This window comes from Colletotrichum truncatum (genome assembly GCF_014235925.2).
Source record: "Colletotrichum truncatum strain CMES1059 chromosome Unknown Contig_0001, whole genome shotgun sequence".
Classification (NCBI taxonomy): Eukaryota; Fungi; Ascomycota; class Sordariomycetes; order Glomerellales; family Glomerellaceae; genus Colletotrichum; species Colletotrichum truncatum.
Genome location: NW_027222398.1, coordinates 8,766,189 through 8,784,219, shown reverse-complemented (window position 1 = coordinate 8,784,219; position 18,031 = coordinate 8,766,189). Strand labels below are relative to the sequence as shown.

At 46.1% G+C, this 18,031-nt stretch overlaps 7 protein-coding genes across 7 annotated transcripts; 3 read left to right on the top strand and 4 right to left on the bottom strand.

Annotated features, from left to right (window-relative positions):
- Window positions 1-3,915: 3,915 nt before the first annotated feature.
- On the bottom strand, window positions 3,916-5,004 carry CTRU02_202421 (putative epoxide hydrolase; the record flags this gene model as incomplete). Its single annotated transcript, XM_070204038.1, has 5 exons — window positions 3,916-4,167; window positions 4,218-4,434; window positions 4,483-4,820; window positions 4,873-4,905; window positions 4,984-5,004. The coding sequence occupies 5 exons, from the start codon at window positions 5,002-5,004 to the stop codon at window positions 3,916-3,918; spliced, it is 861 nt and encodes a 286-aa protein (XP_070062620.1).
- Window positions 5,005-6,975: 1,971 nt separating this feature from the next.
- On the top strand, window positions 6,976-8,401 carry CTRU02_202420 (isoflavone reductase; the record flags this gene model as incomplete). Its single annotated transcript, XM_070204037.1, has 3 exons — window positions 6,976-7,008; window positions 7,090-7,668; window positions 8,015-8,401. 3 exons carry the CDS (start codon window positions 6,976-6,978, stop codon window positions 8,399-8,401), a joined length of 999 nt encoding a protein of 332 aa, XP_070062619.1.
- Window positions 8,402-8,695: 294 nt separating this feature from the next.
- On the top strand, window positions 8,696-9,338 carry CTRU02_202419 (uncharacterized protein; the record flags this gene model as incomplete). Its single annotated transcript, XM_036719827.1, has 2 exons — window positions 8,696-8,997; window positions 9,089-9,338. The coding sequence occupies 2 exons, from the start codon at window positions 8,696-8,698 to the stop codon at window positions 9,336-9,338; spliced, it is 552 nt and encodes a 183-aa protein (XP_036588529.1).
- Window positions 9,339-9,608: 270 nt separating this feature from the next.
- CTRU02_202418 (vitamin H transporter) lies at window positions 9,609-11,313 on the bottom strand (the record flags this gene model as incomplete). The annotated part of the gene is made up of 4 exons (XM_036719826.1): window positions 9,609-10,564; window positions 10,626-10,751; window positions 10,807-10,979; window positions 11,030-11,313. The coding sequence occupies 4 exons, from the start codon at window positions 11,311-11,313 to the stop codon at window positions 9,609-9,611; spliced, it is 1,539 nt and encodes a 512-aa protein (XP_036588528.1).
- A 2,447-nt stretch (window positions 11,314-13,760) lies between these two features.
- CTRU02_202416 (uncharacterized protein) lies at window positions 13,761-14,351 on the top strand (the record flags this gene model as incomplete). The annotated part of the gene is made up of 2 exons (XM_036719824.1): window positions 13,761-14,008; window positions 14,063-14,351. 2 exons carry the CDS (start codon window positions 13,761-13,763, stop codon window positions 14,349-14,351), a joined length of 537 nt encoding a protein of 178 aa, XP_036588527.1.
- A 307-nt stretch (window positions 14,352-14,658) lies between these two features.
- Window positions 14,659-15,756, bottom strand: CTRU02_202417 (N-(beta-N-acetylglucosaminyl)-L-asparaginase; the record flags this gene model as incomplete). The annotated part of the gene is made up of 1 exon (XM_036719825.1): window positions 14,659-15,756. The coding sequence occupies one exon, from the start codon at window positions 15,754-15,756 to the stop codon at window positions 14,659-14,661; it is 1,098 nt and encodes a 365-aa protein (XP_036588526.1).
- Window positions 15,757-16,356: 600 nt separating this feature from the next.
- On the bottom strand, window positions 16,357-17,692 carry CTRU02_202415 (aminotransferase class-iii; the record flags this gene model as incomplete). The annotated part of the gene is made up of 2 exons (XM_036719823.1): window positions 16,357-17,148; window positions 17,204-17,692. 2 exons carry the CDS (start codon window positions 17,690-17,692, stop codon window positions 16,357-16,359), a joined length of 1,281 nt encoding a protein of 426 aa, XP_036588525.1.
- Between the last annotated feature and the right edge of the window lie 339 nt (window positions 17,693-18,031).

Below are 18,031 nucleotides of genomic sequence, written 5' to 3'. Positions count from 1 at the left end.
CGATGGACTCACGAAGCCACTGGTTGCGGTCAAACACAAGGAATTCGTTCGTTTGTTGGGCATGGCGGAGGGATTGGATTGAGAGGGGGATTTTGAGACTGTGGGACTATTGATATTGAGACTTCGGGATTCGGAGGATTTCACGGCCTCCTATTGGCCAGGTTTAACCGGTAATTGACCGAGTTTTCTAATAGTTGAGAACTCCTCGGATTTGGAGGATTTGGGACTTTTCCTGTATTTCCTATTATTCTACTGCTTTTTCGCTGAGGAGTCTGAGAGGGGGTGTGGGTGGCAGGCCTCGCCGGCCCGTCACGTGGGCTGACGGCCGCCACCACTGGTCTTAGCCAGCCTCCACAGCCCTCTAGCCAGTTAGTTAGTTCTTCCAACCAACAACACCACTTTTCCCATTCTGAGCGTTCTGTGCTGGTTTCGCCCACAGTACCTAGGGAATAAAGTATACCTATAGTTTCTAAGCTAGTATTTTATAAACTAAGAACCTTGGAACGATACTTATTCTTAACCTCTTCTATATATTGCAAACTAGATCGAATAAGATTAGTCGCCTTACGATTAATATCCTTACGACGCCTTTATAAACGACGAATCTTCGTTATAAAAGCTAACTACTTTTCTTTAGCTTTCTTAAGCTTATTATTAATTTTTATTTTCTATTACTAAACCTAAATAAGGGAAGCCGCGGAAGGACCGTAAATATCGTAAGAATGCTTATTAGCAACGCAACGCGAATAACGAGAAGAATTAACTTCGGAAACGATATAGTCGATACCGGCAGCCGCGTAACCGGAATAAGGGATAAGCATAATAAACCCGAACAAATCGACAAGCTAGCTAAGTTCCTTATAAGCTATAAGGTTTTTTAATTTAGATTTTTAAACGCGACCTGATATAATATTAGTATTATAAATAAATAAGGAAGTATGATTAACGACTCCTTAACCTAGGAAGCTACGACCTACTTATATTAGCCTTAAGGATAAGACTATCGAGGGGAGACCTGATGTTATAACCTGTTAGATATACTTAATAGACCTACTAAGTCAGGCGGCTACGATAGGATATATATATATAGGATTACGGGAATAAAAGTAAACCTCTCGGCAAGGAAGAACTATATTATAAGTTACGTAATAATCGACTAATCAGGATAGAGTCGATAAAGTCGACAAGCAACTCTATAGACTTTTATAAAGGACTAATTAGAAGAAAGTCGATAGAGTCGACAAGCGACTCTATAGTGTTACGGCCAGCTAACTGACAGTGGGTTTGTGTTAACAGTAAGCCAGGGATTGAGAGTAGTAACAGTCGTTCCGTGGTCCTGGTCGAATAGATCGTAGATCTTCAAAGGTCTTGGTGATCAGTCAAGGCCTCAACAAGAGTCGTAGAGTAGTCGTCACTTAGGTATAGCTGAAAGTACCGGTTAGGGTAATCACAAAGTTGATTGCTGAAGAGCTATGGAAGTCTGTCCTCGAGCCCGGCTCGAGTCCATCCTATATACAAGTCCTGAACGGTCCTCCTTATCTTGGCTATGTTGGATATTTGACATATCCAACATATCCGGGAATCGGTTGGATATTTGACATATCCAACATATCCGGGGATCGGTTGGATATCTGACATATCCAACATATCCAGCCCGGGTTGTCCCTACCCCGCGTTATCCCCGAGGCCACGTGACTTGTCCATAGTTCTTCCGTTCCGAGGATCCCTGGTTACACCTGTCGGCTGGGTTACATATGCCCTGCGTTAGCCGCCGGGATCCAGGCGGGGTCGTGTTGGCGACCATGTCCAACGGGTCGTAACATATAGACTTTCCAAGACATTAGGAAACGGGACTTATATATAGACTAGGACTTAAGCATCTACTTAAGCCTTCTAGATAGTTCTTTAGCAATCAACTTATGATTTATCCTCGAATGACTTTCAGCTTACCTCTCAGTATTATAAATACTAAGAACCTCGTTACTATAGTATAAGACTGATCACCTTACCCTAACCCTACGATCTACCAGAACGACCTCTACGAACCAGTGTTAGTCTCTTACTACACCTTCTGTTAGCAGAACCCTACTGTCAGATAGCTGGCCGTAACAAAAACACACCTAGCTCGGTGTGTTCGGTAAGCGTTGATACTATCGTCACAGCTTCTATATGAATCGACCGTGTATGCTTTCCACTAAAGCTGCCAATGGTAGTGCAAGTGCAAATCTTGACCATGAGGATACAAACTGTAATACAGAACGAACCTGTGACAGCCGTAATCACTATCACAGGATGTAGAGCGAGCTCGCTCTCAGTCTGGGTATATTTAGAGGCGAGCAATTCCGGCCTTTCGTTATAGCAAGCAACACTTTACTTCCGCATCACGCAGTGGCATTCTCAGTCCTTACGCAATAAACCTATTCAAAGAAAACCAGCCCTTTTGGCCTATAAGAACTTAGCAGTATGTTAAGTCTTTTTTTCGTTTTTTTTTGTTACATCACTAACCATGAAACAGACTATGAAGTTTTCAGCTACTGCAGTTTTCCTTATCGCGATCTCGCCAGTCATGGCTATCGACTACACCTTGACTTGCACTAGAGACATGTATCTCGGCCCTGACCCTCAAAACTACTTCAACAGGCTGTACACTCGAATTTGTATCGAGAGTGCAAAGTGTGCCCACTCTGCCCAACCTATCCTAGGCTCTCGGGGTGCTTTGGTTAATGGCGGATGTACTGGTTGCCCTGACAACTTGAACCCTAACCTGTTCGGAGACTGCCTTCTTGCGAAGATTAAGAACTAGAGTCACAAGCGACGGACGAACTAAGGTTTCTATATTATTACTAGTTTTTTGTTCGCAATAAGCTATCAAATAGAAACGCTTGTAGATAGCTTCCAAAAACAAGTTTCTCCCAACACAAACGCTTTGAGCAGAGACTGGCTGTGTTCTACATCAACAGTCAGTAGCTTCGTTCCCCTTTAGCTTGATGTAGCAATTTACTTGTTTGTTTGCGAATTCTATCTCGAAGACGACAATTATGCACTATCTAAATGACGCAAACTAACAATAACGAATCTCAACAACTTAGTCTTAAATTCGACGTAATGTGGTATCTCTTTGAATAGTAACATAGAGAAGCTCTGCGCCATTGAGCGTCTTCTAATAGAACGCAATTATAATAGCGCGTTAACCAGCAGGGGTGTAGTGGATCAATTGTAACCAAACACATGATTTCGTTACACACCAGAGCGAATGGTTTTGGATGCGTCGCAGTATCGTCCTTGTAGATTCATTCTTTCACAAATACTGGCCTAACTTTCTTAAGAATATAAAGTAACTAAAGATTTACTTTGAAAAATTACGTCATGATTCTTCTAAGTTCTATTTAAGGAGTAAAAGAAATAGCTATCCTTATTATATGTAGATAGTTGTAAAATACCGAGAGGTTATCCCTTACATAAGATAACCTAGCCTAGTGGCTTAGCCACTGTTGTCGTATGGTCATGTCAGAGTATTATTCTTTTAATAAACTTGTTACATAAATCTTGATTTTAAACTCCAATACTAAGAGCTATAATTGATAGTAATCTAGACAAGCGTGTAATACATTGCTAATACTCGAAACTAACAGCAATAGACTTAGATTTTGAAGCAGGAATGTTAGAAACGTCCTGAAAGAATAGTTCGAGGTGCCTATTGATTTCATAAGGGGCCTCGACTTGTAAGAAGTGACCCGCATTAACTGAACGAACCCGGAGATTAGGCGCGTTAGGTACAGTATCAGTTAACTGGATTGATGGGATGGCCAGCGGGTCTCTCTCTGCCAAGACCAGAAGCACGGGCAGCGGGCTAGTGCCTGGCCTTTCCAAATCTAACATTCATGTTAGGTTGGTGTTCTTCTAGTTAGGGACGCACTATTTTGACTTGCCTTGTTCAGTAGGGTTGTTGACACCCGCAATCATAGCTTTGTACCATCGCAGCGGCCCTTCCATCCCTCCATTCTCTCTAATGATCGTTTTCCACTGCTCTATTCTGGCTCGGCTGATGAAGATGTCTGTTGCATTCATGTCTTGCATGAGCCACTGGCGGATAGCGCCCGTCGGTCCAAGATGATCGATCCAAAGAGATGTATTTCGAGTAAAAGAAAGAGTACTGAAAGATTCCAGCTATACTTCTTTTGGTTAGCACTGTAAGTAAATAAATTCGTCCTGCTCACATGTTGGTCAAGAATTCTTGCTGCGTTTTCTTCATTATTAAATAACCATAAGCCAACGGTTTCGTACCCAAAGCGAGCAACTGCTGCTTCGTTGATAAAGTCGATTCCCGCCGCATCAACACGTGCCGCGGGTGGGAAGTACCCGTTGCCCAAAAATGCGACTGCTGTAAATCGAGAAGGCTGGTTGATAACGAAGCGTGACAGCAATGGCGATCCACTGTATTTTTTGTCAGTTCGTACAACGATATGTTGCAGGACAACGTACAGATCGTGCGAAACTCCGATGACCTTCTTGACGCCTTCGTAGTCGAGAATCTTGCCAACATCTGCTGCCATGTTGTTAAAGCCATAGGAGGTCAAATCTCCCGGAGTGTCGGTTCCTCCACAGCCCAGGAGATCGGGGGCAACAACACCATAACCTTGTTCAGTAAAATAGGTGATCTGGTAACTCCATTCGTATGAGGTCTCTGGAAATCCGTGGACAAACAAGATGTATGGTTTTGTCGTGTCCGATGGCGGGGCAAAAACATATCGGTAAGTCGTGCCAGAAGGAATCGTTATACTTCGGACGGAATTGACGTAAGTCGTGTTACGAATATCAGACTGAAGCTGTCAGTATAAAGGATAACATAATTGGAGAAAACATCGTCACTACCGTATCTACATTTGGATTGCGCTTGTAATGACTCTGGTAAAAACATTAGTCCAATTGGAAAGCAATAAACCAAGTGCGTTAGAAGGAACATAGGCTTGCATCAAGACATACTGCTGTAATTGAAGGCAACATGACTAACAAGGTAAGCGGAAAGAATGATTCTATGTTGCAAATTGATCTTTAGAACGGGGCCCGGCATTAACGAAATAGTCATCGCGACAGTGAGAAATAGGCCTGGTGAAATAAGAATGGCAGTTAAGAGTAAACATTATAAAGGTAATGACTAGCACATCCGGAACCGGTGGATCGGGCTGGAGTAGAATTATTCTTAGTAATTCAAATCATGTCGGCTTGCTAATAAGGAGAAAAACCCAGGGGATAATTTGGCAATGAGTAAGTAACGGATAGCTTGTACATACAGTACAATAACGTGCAGTAGACATTGTGACCAGATCATTCAGTTTGTAATGAGAGAGCAATTAGAAGAATTTGTCAGCCTTGTACTTGCAATGAATAAATCTGGTTGTTTCTTACATTGAAATACCGAACTTACCCAATCGCAACGCCCAAAGCCGCTGATCTAATAAGCCGGCCTGATTATTGATCAAACGCTGCTCAGTGGGTTCGTAGTTAAGCTGAACAAACTTTAAAGGTTCATAAAATTGTGATTGTTGGAATAGCCGGAACTCCGGATTGAAGTGGTTCCGCCGCCGGGAGTGCTGTCGGCTCCTGGGATGGCCAAGTGATCCGACAGACGGCTATAAGTTTCGCAACCACTTCCCCCAGCAGTTCTGCTGGAACTTTATCCGTAGACATCGGATACAAGACAATCAACCAGTTTTCCGCTCCGTAATGCCTCTTACGGGTACCCCTGTGATCCCAACAGTGGTAGTTGTCTGCAGAAGATGCTGGTGTTGAACGGTAAAGCCATGGAAACAACCTACTAGGTGACTCAGCTTGCATATTGGGACTCGTCACGCCATATACATGGCCGGTTAAGACGTGGACAAATTCGCCCCTATTGACGGGTCCAGAAGATGGCCGGGGGCCCCGACTTCACAACTGAGCATAGACGCAGGACCTCGATATACATGCATAAACACAACACAAGCAATGCAATAGGGATAACAGTGCCCACGCGACCCATTCGTAACAGATTTAGCTTCAAAGATTAACCTACACTTGCAACAAGGGGGTGCCTCTTGCGAGATTCATACAGCCCATGTAATGCACCTGCCATTTGAAGTCTGACAGCAAGATGCCTTGCCACGTTAGGAAGATATCAATCACCTCTAGCTTTCCAGTTGTTGCCTGGCAATCCAATCAAGCCCCGTCGGACGGCAGAAATGCCAACGCCCACCAAACTGAGTTCCCCGCCTTACTCCGTAGGTATCAGCCGCCAGAAACTAACCACACTTACAAGTATGAAGCCTTCGCCTGGGCCCTTTTAGCCCATCCTATCTTTTTGGGCAGCGGTTTGCCGTGTAGTTCCTAGAAACAAGGTACCATCCCTAGTTCACTACACATTCGTAGCACCCAGATTATGCGTCCCGGTTGTATGCTCCTTTCTCGATAAAAGCTTACCTAGCCTCGAGAAGAAGATGACATCATTCCAACGACCTAATAAGTTATACTGGCTCTGCCCTACCCTTGAAGAATGGCATGAGTCCATGCCCGATAGGATAGGACCTAACGTTCTTCCGTAATCAGTATGAGGGCCCAGGAGAAACTCGATTTTTGATCCTACCGAAGTGATTGGTAACCCTAAAATATACTTTGATCTTCTTAAATATTGATCAGTAATCGGAACCAAGTCACTCCACAAGCGAAGGGATGTCGTAGCATTGCCAACCCCTTAAAAGACACTTGCTTGCGAAATGGTTCGCGAGATGAAGGTTGCTTCGTAAGCATAGATTACAAAGGAAGGATCTGTCTCTAACCCTTGACAAAATAACGACGGATGGATGCATTGACATAAATATAAAACCAAGTTGGTCGCAAGCATCCATGGTTACCCCACGATTTTCTATCTGTCCTAAAACTGCATTCCTACACTCTTATTCGGCCACTGATCCTGCCCTGAGTTTCTCTGTTCTGTGAATAATGGCTTCGTTGAAGAATGTTTTGATTATCGGCGTAAGTATTGCTACTCTTCCGACCCCCTATACATATCCTTGTCTTTCGTCTTGCGAGTATAGTGCTTACCGCATGACTTAGGCTAGTGGAGCCCTTGGTATTCCAACTTTGGAAGAGTTTTTGAACCCTCAGTACAGAGTGAGCGTTCTAAGCCGCAGGGAATCAACTGCAACATTCCCCGATGGCGTGAAGGTCTTCAAGGCAGATTACAATGATCCAGACGCTATCAAGGCTGCCATGGAAGGTCAGGACGTGGTAATCAGCATAGTCGGCGGCCACGCGGCAGAGGATCAACGACTCCTCATAGATGCTGCTCTGGCGTCCGGCGTTAAGAGGTTTTTCCCCAGCGAGTACGGTCCATATACCAGAGATCCGAAAATGGCTAAAATCAATCCTTACACCAACCCATATAAATCAGCTATTGTCGACTATCTCCAATCAAAGGAGACTGAGATGTCCTGGACGTCTCTAGTCACTGGAGGGTTTTTTGATTGGGCCATGGACAACGGGTTTTTCGGTTTCGACTTCGGCACCAAAACTGCAGGATTAATCGATGACGGAATTACCACTTTTTGCTTCTACTACTTTAGCAACAATTGCCAGCTATCAGAGCGTCGGTTGAACATGCAGATGAGACGAAAAATCAATACGTCTTCTGTGGTGAAGCAAAGTGCTGAACGTAGGCATGTATTCAAAGTAGTAGATTGAGTGGCTTGTTGTCACGCAGTCAATTTGCCCACCACTTATGGGGTAAAAAAAGATGCTTCCATTCATTAGAGACTGTCTAGGGGTTATTGGGTTGATTATATAACCGTCTATTCGGTAATTACCGATTTGAAGGTTTTCATGCACAAAATGACATCCCCGTTAGTTTTATATGGGAAACAATAGCCGGGTGCATGGGTTGAATGCATGCCCCGATATATGCAGTGGTCCGTGTGACACTTGTCTTCTCCTAACTACACTATGGAACGATATTGTGCCTAAATATGTTTTGTGGGCGAAGCGGAATAAAGATATTCCGGTCATTCCATTTCGGGATTATCCCCACAGGCGATATGTCGGTCACGTGATGGTGAGGCTGCGCACTTCGCCTCGAAGGCATCACGACATCTTCATAGCGTCTTTCCATCACACGCAGCGCGATATTCTTAACGAGATTGAGAAACTTGACGACCAGAAATGGGCCATTCAGCACCTTTCATCCGACAATGTTATTGCAAATGGAGAGAAGAGAGTCAAAGAAGGGGATTTTGCTGGGATTATGGATTTAACCAGAGGCGCTGCGATGGGTAAGCCAGGCCTAGTCGATCTAAGATCCCACGGTCTTTGGAATGAAAAATTGGGGCTACCAAAGGAACACATGGCAGATGTCCTTACGAGGTACATTTAGAGAAATATTAGATTCGTTATAAGAGTTGTGAGAGTGGAAAGGGCGTAAGATCCAGCCCCTTTCCTAAAAGAGGTAGTCAGACTTGCCCCTATTCCTGGATAAGTATCTAAGAAGTATGAAAAAAAGAATGCTTCATTAATGTCTTGAACATTTACTGACTATTCTGTCGACGAGGAATAATGTGGCAGCTGAATGGCGGGCTGCTTGCAAGGCGGTCCACACCATCTATTCTGCGCGGTTCTCCCCCAAATCTAAATGATGTTTGGAAAAAGTCTCGCTATCGCCAGAGAAGAGATGTCCCACGCGATGCCTGCACTATCTTTTAAGGTTAGCGAAGATGGCGAAGCCTTAGTTGCCAGCGAGATCCAGTGCGTGACTTATAGTAAACGGTGTTTTCTTGTCACTCCGCGTCTATTTCTCTACCTAGCCATGATTCTCATCATTCTCGGCCTTTCCATTATCTTACTCCGTGCCCGAGGGAATCTCTGTTATTATGTGCTACCCGTCTGGCTTAATGAAATCAAGTCTATGTGCGTTGCGTCGCAAGAAGAAGTTTGCTCAATGGGCTGTTTTTTCCGACGTACATGTGAACTACTATACGTTCTGCTGAGGGTCCTAGGGCGTATACCCCACAATACTCCATCTCTTACAGAGCAAAAATCTGGCTGATAAGTTCTCCAATTGTATAGCTCTCAGCGATATGCTACGATCGCGCTGTTGTAGTGGGGTCCAGGTCAAATTCGGGCGACCTGTATCCTGCCGCCGCAAGGGGCACGAATTACTTTCTCTTTATTTTGGTATTTGGCGATGTGCAAGCCGACAACGTGGAAAGATACTGTACTGGCTGCGTTTTGAAACATCGAGAACGGCTTCAACATTGACTTTTACCTGTATGGGACTTTCACGGAGCTCACTGCTTGCGCCTCTAGATGATTAATACCAGTGCCCTGCAGCAGCTAGTCTATCGACTCCTTAAACGTTTAATCTACAGGCATTGGGGTACGAAGCAGACGCCGAGGGAATTGAGGCATCCATACACGTCATGGCATTAGGCAGGCTTGAAGTCCCCCTTTCTATCGGTAAAGAATACTTTCATTGCCAATCAGTTCAATTTGAAACAGTCTCATTGTCTTAAAATATTTGATCTATCTAGCTACATGTAGCTGATATGTTTGGTTATGATGCAACTATTACCAGGTGAGTTGAGTTACTGCGTAATAGACTTGCCGTTGGTTTCATTGTTCGTTGCAGCGGTTCCAGATGAGCTCTTCTCATTGGATTCAGCCTGAATGGGCTGTCTGTCACCATTTATAACCGAGAGGACAGAATCGCTTCCATCTTGTTCGCCAGCCTCTTCTCCTGCCACTCTGGTTTCACGTTTCTTATCTCTCTTGAGATAGTAATGCATGACCCAAGTGAAAATAATTAACCCAACTGCACAACCAAGGCAGAACGAAAAGCCTTTCCTGTATCTCGGAGACTCGACTGTTGGAAAAGTAAGCAGAGGCGTCCAAGCAGTCGAGCTCTGAGACAGCAGGTTGATAAGCACAAGGGTGAAGCTCCGCTCCTCAGGGCTATCCCGTAGTAAGTTATTAACCCAGCCATGGAAAACGGATGACAGGGCATTGGACCAATACATCGTGGCGAACCCGAACCACAGCCCACCTTCAGGGATGGTCCATATCGTCAGGAGGATAAGGCCAATCGCATTGAGAAAAGAACAGATTGTGATCGCCCAAGCTGGGCCAAGGAATAAATCCGAGGCAAAACATGCAATAAGCGTATACGCAATTCCTAAAGCAGGAGAAATTGTGCCTAGCTCATTTACCCTTGCGGCACTGTATCTGCCCAGGCTCTTGATCCAGAGCAAATAGGAGCCAGTATTTTTGTGAATGCCGGCGTTCCAGAAAAGGATATCGGTTGTGATGACCAGCCAGAAGCGAAACCCGAAAAGAGTTCTTTTTATGTGGCCAAATTTCATCTTGCCGTGCAAAACATGACCATGCTTCTCGAGACGGTCGCGGGCAATCTGAAGATCCTTGTCGTTGACGCACCATTTGTTGGGCTGGTCGACTGTTCCTGGGATGACGAAGAAACCAATGATGCCAACGGGAATGGTAATGAGAGCGCAGATTATATACATCCAGCGCCATCCCTCCATACCTGGGCTTAATATTAGCACTCAAAACCCTGTAATACTAGGAGCAATATATTAGAGACACACCGTGTACGCCTTCCAGTGACTTCGAAGCGCCGGCCTGGATCAAACCTGCGGTCAAAGTACCGGCGGCAAGACCTGTATAAAAAATACCGCCACGGCGTGCGATCTCATGACCTCTGTACCAGGAACCTTTTTAATTGAAGTTAGCACGCCTGACAGATAAACCAATAGAGTTGGCCATTACCGAATACGTAATGCATGGCTGGGAAGAAAGCTGCTTCAAACCAACCGACCATGAATCTGTATGCTGCCAACTCGGCATAGGAGTGCACACGATATTGAAGAAGGGTAAACACTCCCCAAAGAATATCACAAATGGGCACCAAGTACTGGATGGGAACGTATGTCATGATGAATCTGCAACTCGTCAGTATTGGTGGAAGGCTAAGGGATGGAAGCCTTATTACAAAAAGGGAATTTGCCCAAGGACAGAACCAAGAGTGAACAAAGTCTGGAGTTGAACTAGCTCATTGCCGTAAAATCCAAGGTCCTCCTTCATGCCAGCCACATAAGCGTTGTTCAAGTTTGACTGGTCGATGTACTTGACCCAGTAACCGAGAACGCTGTAAGGAACAAGGAACATGTCGATTTTAGTGATCAGGCGGCGTTCCTCTGGCGTGTCTTCGTCAGAAAACCATTTGATCTTCCACCACTTATCCCTAGGGACTGAATCTTTAACAGCTGTCGCCATTATGAATAGGCTGTTCCAGCTTTGCTGTAGAAAAGGGGAAGTTTCAAAAGCGCAAAGTTGAAGACATGTCTGATGCCGGCAGAACCAGTAATTAATTGAGGGGAAGATTGATATATACCTACCTAGGCTAACTAGGCATCTGAGGCTACCGCGGAGAACTGTCCGATATTGCGCCATAGACTCCAAGCAAAGTGCGGCCCTGTATATGCATGCTTAATAGGATTGCCAAGGCAAGATTTGTCACCGATCCGATGAAAAGTGGATGACCAAGATGATGAGGGAAATAAGGGAGCTAGGAGATGCAAATCTGAAAGCAGAGATAAGAGTATGCGATATCGGTAATGAACAACGATGTTGAAGTGCCGAATGCTACAATTGGCTGAATGCAATCCGCAGCGAGGGTGTTCATAGGAAGCTCGTGGGATGATGTGCTGGAACCCCACAATGATGATAGATGCAACCTCGCTTCAAATCGCTTGGCTTTTCGTTCACAGTAGAACTCGATTGTAAGAGCTACGAGTTAATTCGAGGTTAATGAGGTAGAAGCTCGCGAAGCACACGAGAAAAGCGTTCTACCTCTCACGCGTAGTACAAGGCCAGATTTATGATCCATTCATGGCTTTGATTGTTATGGTGATTGTCAATTTCAAGTCGATTAGAACTCACAACTGTTTAAACTTTTTCCCATTCTTTCCTTTTAAAAAGAACATTCAATACTCAGCTGCAACCTAGAAGAGCATGGGTAGGTTCACCAAACCTTTCGAGGTAGACAGAATTTCCCGGGATTAGCTTATCGAAAAGTATTTTGAAGCAGTGAAAGTTGAGATTGAGTAAGAAAGGCAGATAAAGTAAAACTAAATTTACTTTAGCCTTTCCTAGGATGGCGGTTGTAACTGATTATTCTCTCATCGTGCACTGCAAACAAAAGACTCTTGCCTGAGTTGACCATGTAAAATCCAGCACTGTTGATATTCTCTTCAATATGACACTAAAAAGGCCATCTCTGGCAGTTTACAAGTAAGATAGTGTGACTGTTATTTTTTCATAAGAGTCCGACCCAGATTGTCCGGACACGTTGGGCCAGTAAAGGTTCACCCCCGGATGATCGGCCTGACATTAGGCATAGAGGCAGAGTTTGCTATTCTCCCCCCTGTCGCATTGTTTTGATAGTCCGGAGTAATCCGTTCGGTTGAAATGGTTTGCCTCGCTAGACGACGGGGTTGCCTTAAACGATCTACCCCTTCCCCAACTACTTGCAACCGAAACCAACGTCTCAGATCATCGTTGCAAGGAGTGCAACGGGGTAGTTTACCTACTCAACAGACAACTACCCCCTCGACTGGCACAAGACAACAAGCACATAACATGGTACTAGTCAATCATACTCCGCTGATTTTTTTTTATTTTTCGAATGGCGAGTATTGCGTGATGAATATTTGAGAAGTAAGGCCCTTAGTGGATCACTTCGCATCTGTCGCCTTGCAGCACTAGATGGGATACCCGCAGTGGCGCCCAGGATTGATCGCGAAAGACAACTCTGGCCCTTGCAATGCCCGTGGCTTCAAATAGTCTATAAATGTACATCTAAGCTTAAGGTGAATTGTGCTATTTTGATGGCTCCACATGCGTTTTATAAGCTTGCGCTATTGTTGCAACTAGCATCAAATGATTGAGCTTTTGCACACGCAGTAAAGTATTCGCGTCCAGCAACCTAGAACAGTGGAGATCATATCCACATGTGTGCTACTTACCGTCCACTGGCGCAGTGGAAATGCTTGATCTCAACTCCTATCTGCGCGAGTACCTTGCTAAGTAGGGGCTGGCTGTATCATGTGTCCTGCCCCTATCCTGCGACACGACAAGTATCGAAATACTGCTCATATTGTGACGATACTCCACTAATCCCCTGGCTGGGTTTTTTCAAGATGCATACACATGAAGACTATCCCAGTTTTCATTGGCCGAGCTTGATGACCCGCGAGCCGTATTGCCGAAAGGCATCGCAACAGCCTAAAAGCTTGTCCAGATCTGCCAGATCGACCTCACCCAGTATTCTTCCGTAGAGTCGCACGATTAACGCACACCAGAACAATTGACGAATCAGGTTTGTCTTTACAGTCTAGCTTCGTCCGTAAAAAGGTTGTAGGAAAGGATGTCACAGGACCTCAGATCGCCGCTGTCGATTCAGACAACTATTACGGATGTCGGCACGACGTGAGCTTGACTCGTCTTGGCCAAGGTATAAATCATCCCAAGAAATTTCTATATCATCTCATCTTTTCTTCCATTTGAAGTCCTCTCATTCATCATTCACTTCTTCTTTTTGCGTCAGTCTGGTTACTACTTCCGTGATATAATCTTGTTGCTTTTTATTCGTGTCTGTTTGATACAGTCCAGTCGTTCAGCCAACCCACTCGTTTCAAATTTTCATTCAACCGATTCTCAACATGCATTCTCATACTTTTCTCGTCACCGTGCTTGGTGTTATTGGCTTTGCGTCAGCCATGCCCTCCAAGTACGAAGTAGCGGTTATTCCTCGATCGGAAATATCTCTTTTTGTTCGAGTTCCTCAAGCTCCGGCACCAAAGAAGGGTACTCCAACGAAGGTTGCCACAACTCCAGAATCTTCGGACCCCCATGACAAGTTTGATCCCAAGGTTGTCATTGGAGGAACAGTCCAATGTCTTGCTGAAACGTATGTTTACGGTCGTGCAATTGAAGAGAAGATATTCTAACAGACATTTCGCAGAGCTCCTTCCAAGGATGATCAACTCAAGGCGGAATTGGCTATCTGTGGTGGTATCAAGGCCCCGACTAATAACTGCCCAGGCACGGAGCAGAAGTCCACTGGCACATCAGGCAAGGCTCTCTGGACTCTCGAGGCAGCGGCTGGTGAGAAGATCAATATCTTCAAGGGAACATGGGAGGAATGTTGCAATGCCGGTCGTGCTACTTGCAAGGGCAAGGCATTCTCGTTGCAGTGCCAGAAGGGCACGGACAAAGGTAACCCGATCACTATGACGCTTTCCATCGCATAAGCCATTGAGCCATGAAGCGAAGAGGATGGGTTTCTTGAACTAGTACTATCCATGGTTGGGTCTATAAAACTCAAAAATAGCCCATATCCATGCCTTGTATTCGAGAGGGGGGCACGTAGAATGTTGGTTAATCAGGATTGTATCAAATGCAATGTTCAAAGGAACTTCTTGCACGTTGGTGTATTTCTCCGGTTCTGTACATCTGATTGTAGAACAGTCACCAAATTATATAACTTTGCGATTGTGCAATGCATCAGAAGTATTCATTTCAGCCTTGGTAACTATGTGATGGCTTTCAAAGGTATTTTTAAGGCATCTGAACAGTCAGTGACCGACTCATGCACACCGGAGGCACAGTCACCACTTCAGTTTTGTTCATGTTCCCGCCTCTATAGGCGTATGTGAAGGTCCATCCAGAGCCTGCGCCGCCGTGCTCACCCTTGTTGTTGACCACCACAATACCGCTAGACACGGCGGGATATTTCTTCACCATGCGAACCACGGCATCCCTTGCGGCTTCCTGGGGGGTCATGCCTCTCCGCATGCTCTCAACGGCTTGGTAACAGGGCAAGAAGCGCATCATGATGTCTCCATCCCCAGTTGCACCGCATGCACCGACATCTCCGTCGACATATGATCCAGATCCAGTTATCGGACCGTCGCCAACACGACCGGGAACCTTGAAAGACGCACCATTTGTTGAAGTGCCCGCCGCCATGATGCCGTTGGCGTCCAAAGCCATCATGGAAATTGTGTCATGGGATGCCTGGGCAGAGTTCGGGGCGATCAGCTTGAAATAATCCGGCGAACTCGAGTCAAGCTGAGCAGGCGTGTAGGGGCCACAAGCAGACTTGGGATCTGGAGTGACGTTCTGTCTGTAGTTTGACTGGCAGTTGTTCCGTCGCCATTCCGCACATCTCTGAGCCGAAGCCTCTGTCGTCAAGTTTTCTGCCGTGAAACCGTTCTCAATGGCGAACTCTGTTGCCAGATCGCCAGCCAGCATCGTGTGAGAGGTGTACTCAAGCACATGACGCGCGACACCAATCGCATTCTTGACACGTCGCAGAGCGGCAACGGAGCCGGACTTCATGGTCACGCCGTCCATAATCATAGCATCGAGGGTGGTCTCGCAATGCTCATCTGGCGAGCCGCCAAACCCGACGCTGCCATCACACTGGTTGCGCTCGCAGGTCGCGCAGCCGATCTCGACCGCGTCAAGGGCCGATGTGCCCGACTTCAGGAGCGCCTCGTACGCCGCGTCCGTAGCGGCTGTAAAAGCGCCACCCCAGGTGTTAATAACCATGGGGAGTCCTGGAGAGGACTCGGCGAGGACATCCCCGGCAAAGTAGAGGAGGGCGAGGACCTGGAGGAGTGGGGCCATCCGGCGGGAGCGGATGACCGGCATTATGAGCGCCGTTCGGTGACACGACACAGTTAAGCAGCAACGACAGCGAACGTATTGGCTCGAATAGAGTCGAAAGGTTGGTCCGTATTTTGAACGCAAGAACAGACTGGAATGACGTGAGCAAGAAGAGGTGAAACCGCTGGCAAGGCGTGTTTAAGAGCACGGTTGCAGTCACCCTATCAGTACTGGTTACCCCGCGCGATAGGCTGATCTGCTCCGACAAACAGGGGTTCGGACGTACCGCAGGCCCAAAAACAGTGCGCTACGACGTTACTCTGGTATTGCCAAGCTGATTTGATCCTGCGTGGTTTTCAACCTTCCTTTCTGAGCATCACAACTAGGGATGGACGTCGGATACTGGAAGCAAGCGAGATAATAGCGTTATGTCGTTGATTGTCTATCTCATTGGCACGTATGTAGTAGCTTCTTGTTATTGTTGTGTGTCTTGCCGGCCAATCGCTTCACAGTATACCAATGCGTCGGAAATAACCAAACAGTTTGGTACTCAGATATCACAACAACAGGAGAATGCTTGTAATTATATGTTCAATTTATGTGTTCTTGTTCTTCAGATAAGACCGTAGACTCTTTCCCTCCTTTCTATAGAATTTCGTTGGAAAACTCTCGGGCCACCTCAAGCAGCCTGTTCACATGTTCCTCTTCATGAGTGATATTTAAGGCAATGAAACCGCGACGGCCGACATATATCCTCTTGCTAATCAAATAGAAGAAGAAACAATCTCGCAGATGATCTGCAGAAGAGCCGTTGAAGTGCACGCCAATGACGCTACCGAGGCCAGTGAGAGTGACTATCGATTCATCTTTTGCGGCAAAAACAGTACGCAGGCCGTCCCGAAGCCTGTCTCCAAGACTATTGTTCTTTTCCAAAGCCGATCCTGAAAGTAGCTTCGTCGCCGCGACACCTGCTGTCATTGAAAAGACATTGTTGTTCCACGTCCCCGAGTGAAATAGACTACGGGGAGCCTGAGGATCATACAAGTCCATAATCGCTTTTCTTCCGCCAAAGGCACCAAAGGAAAAGCCTCCTCCGAAGTGCTTGCCGATAGTTGTCATGTCAGGAATGATTCCGTGGACCTCCTGCAGGCCTCCGTAGTTGAGACGAGAGGTAATGACTTCGTCGAAGATAAGGACTGCTTCAATACGTGTCGCTTCTTCTCTGAGAAATTGTAGAAACTCTCTGGATCCGGCAATCATGCCGGCCGCACCCTGCATTGGCTCCACAATGATGACCGCGACGTCTGAGGTAATCTTGGGTCTTGTGTATTCGATGTCGTTATAACGGCCATGAACAAAATCGTGAGGCAGAATCAACGGGTTTCCCGGTGTGAATGATAGCGTACCGCCGTGGTAGCCATTCTCAAATACCAAAATCTGCCAATTGTGTCAGTAAAGTTATCCCAATAAGTTTAGTTTTGCAGCTATCAACCTTCTTCCTCCCGACGAAGTGTAAAGCAGTGGCAATTGCCATTGTGTTTGCCTCTGTCCCGGAGTTGCAAAATCTGATGGCGTCAATACTTGGGAACCTGTCAACCAGCAGCTTCCCAAGCTCGCCCTCCATAGGGCCTGGGCCGCCAAGAGTGAAGCCTGACTTGGTGACGCTCTCAATGGCTGCAATGATGTCGGGATGTGAGTGACCAAACATGCCGGCACAATATTCGGAAACGAAATCGAGGTATTCATCCCCGTCGACCGACGTTAACTTGCAGCCATGGCCTCCAGAAAATGAGAGCGGGAAGGGTTCGTAGTAGAGGACGGATCTTGTTGTCCCGCCTGGCAATGAAGCCGACGCATCTTTGTTGCATTGGCGTGATTTTGTGTTCTCTGATGTGTACTTGTCGATATATCGGTTCAACTTTTGTTGAATTGTGGCGGCTCCTTCATCTGCGCCTGCAGTGGGGGGTTCTACGGTGGTCATTGCGATAAGACGCTGCACAAGTGTGTAATGTGAGGATAAACAAGTCGAAGTATCCGATTGAACAACTGGTCAGTATAATTAAAGATTATGAGCTTCATAGATACTAGGTCAAACACGCGTTGGTCTCTGGCTATATAGGAATTGTTGGGAGCTGTCCCGAGCGGCGGACCGATAACAGTGTCTCCAGCGGCATCGGCCTCCCCCGCTCGGGAAAGCCGAAATTCCTCGGGAAACCGAAAGCCGAAAGCACAATCTAATCCGAGAACAATCACGTATGGGATAGTCTCAATGCAGGTGCCGCGGGAGATTAAACTTGATTTATTTGTGATTTGAATGACG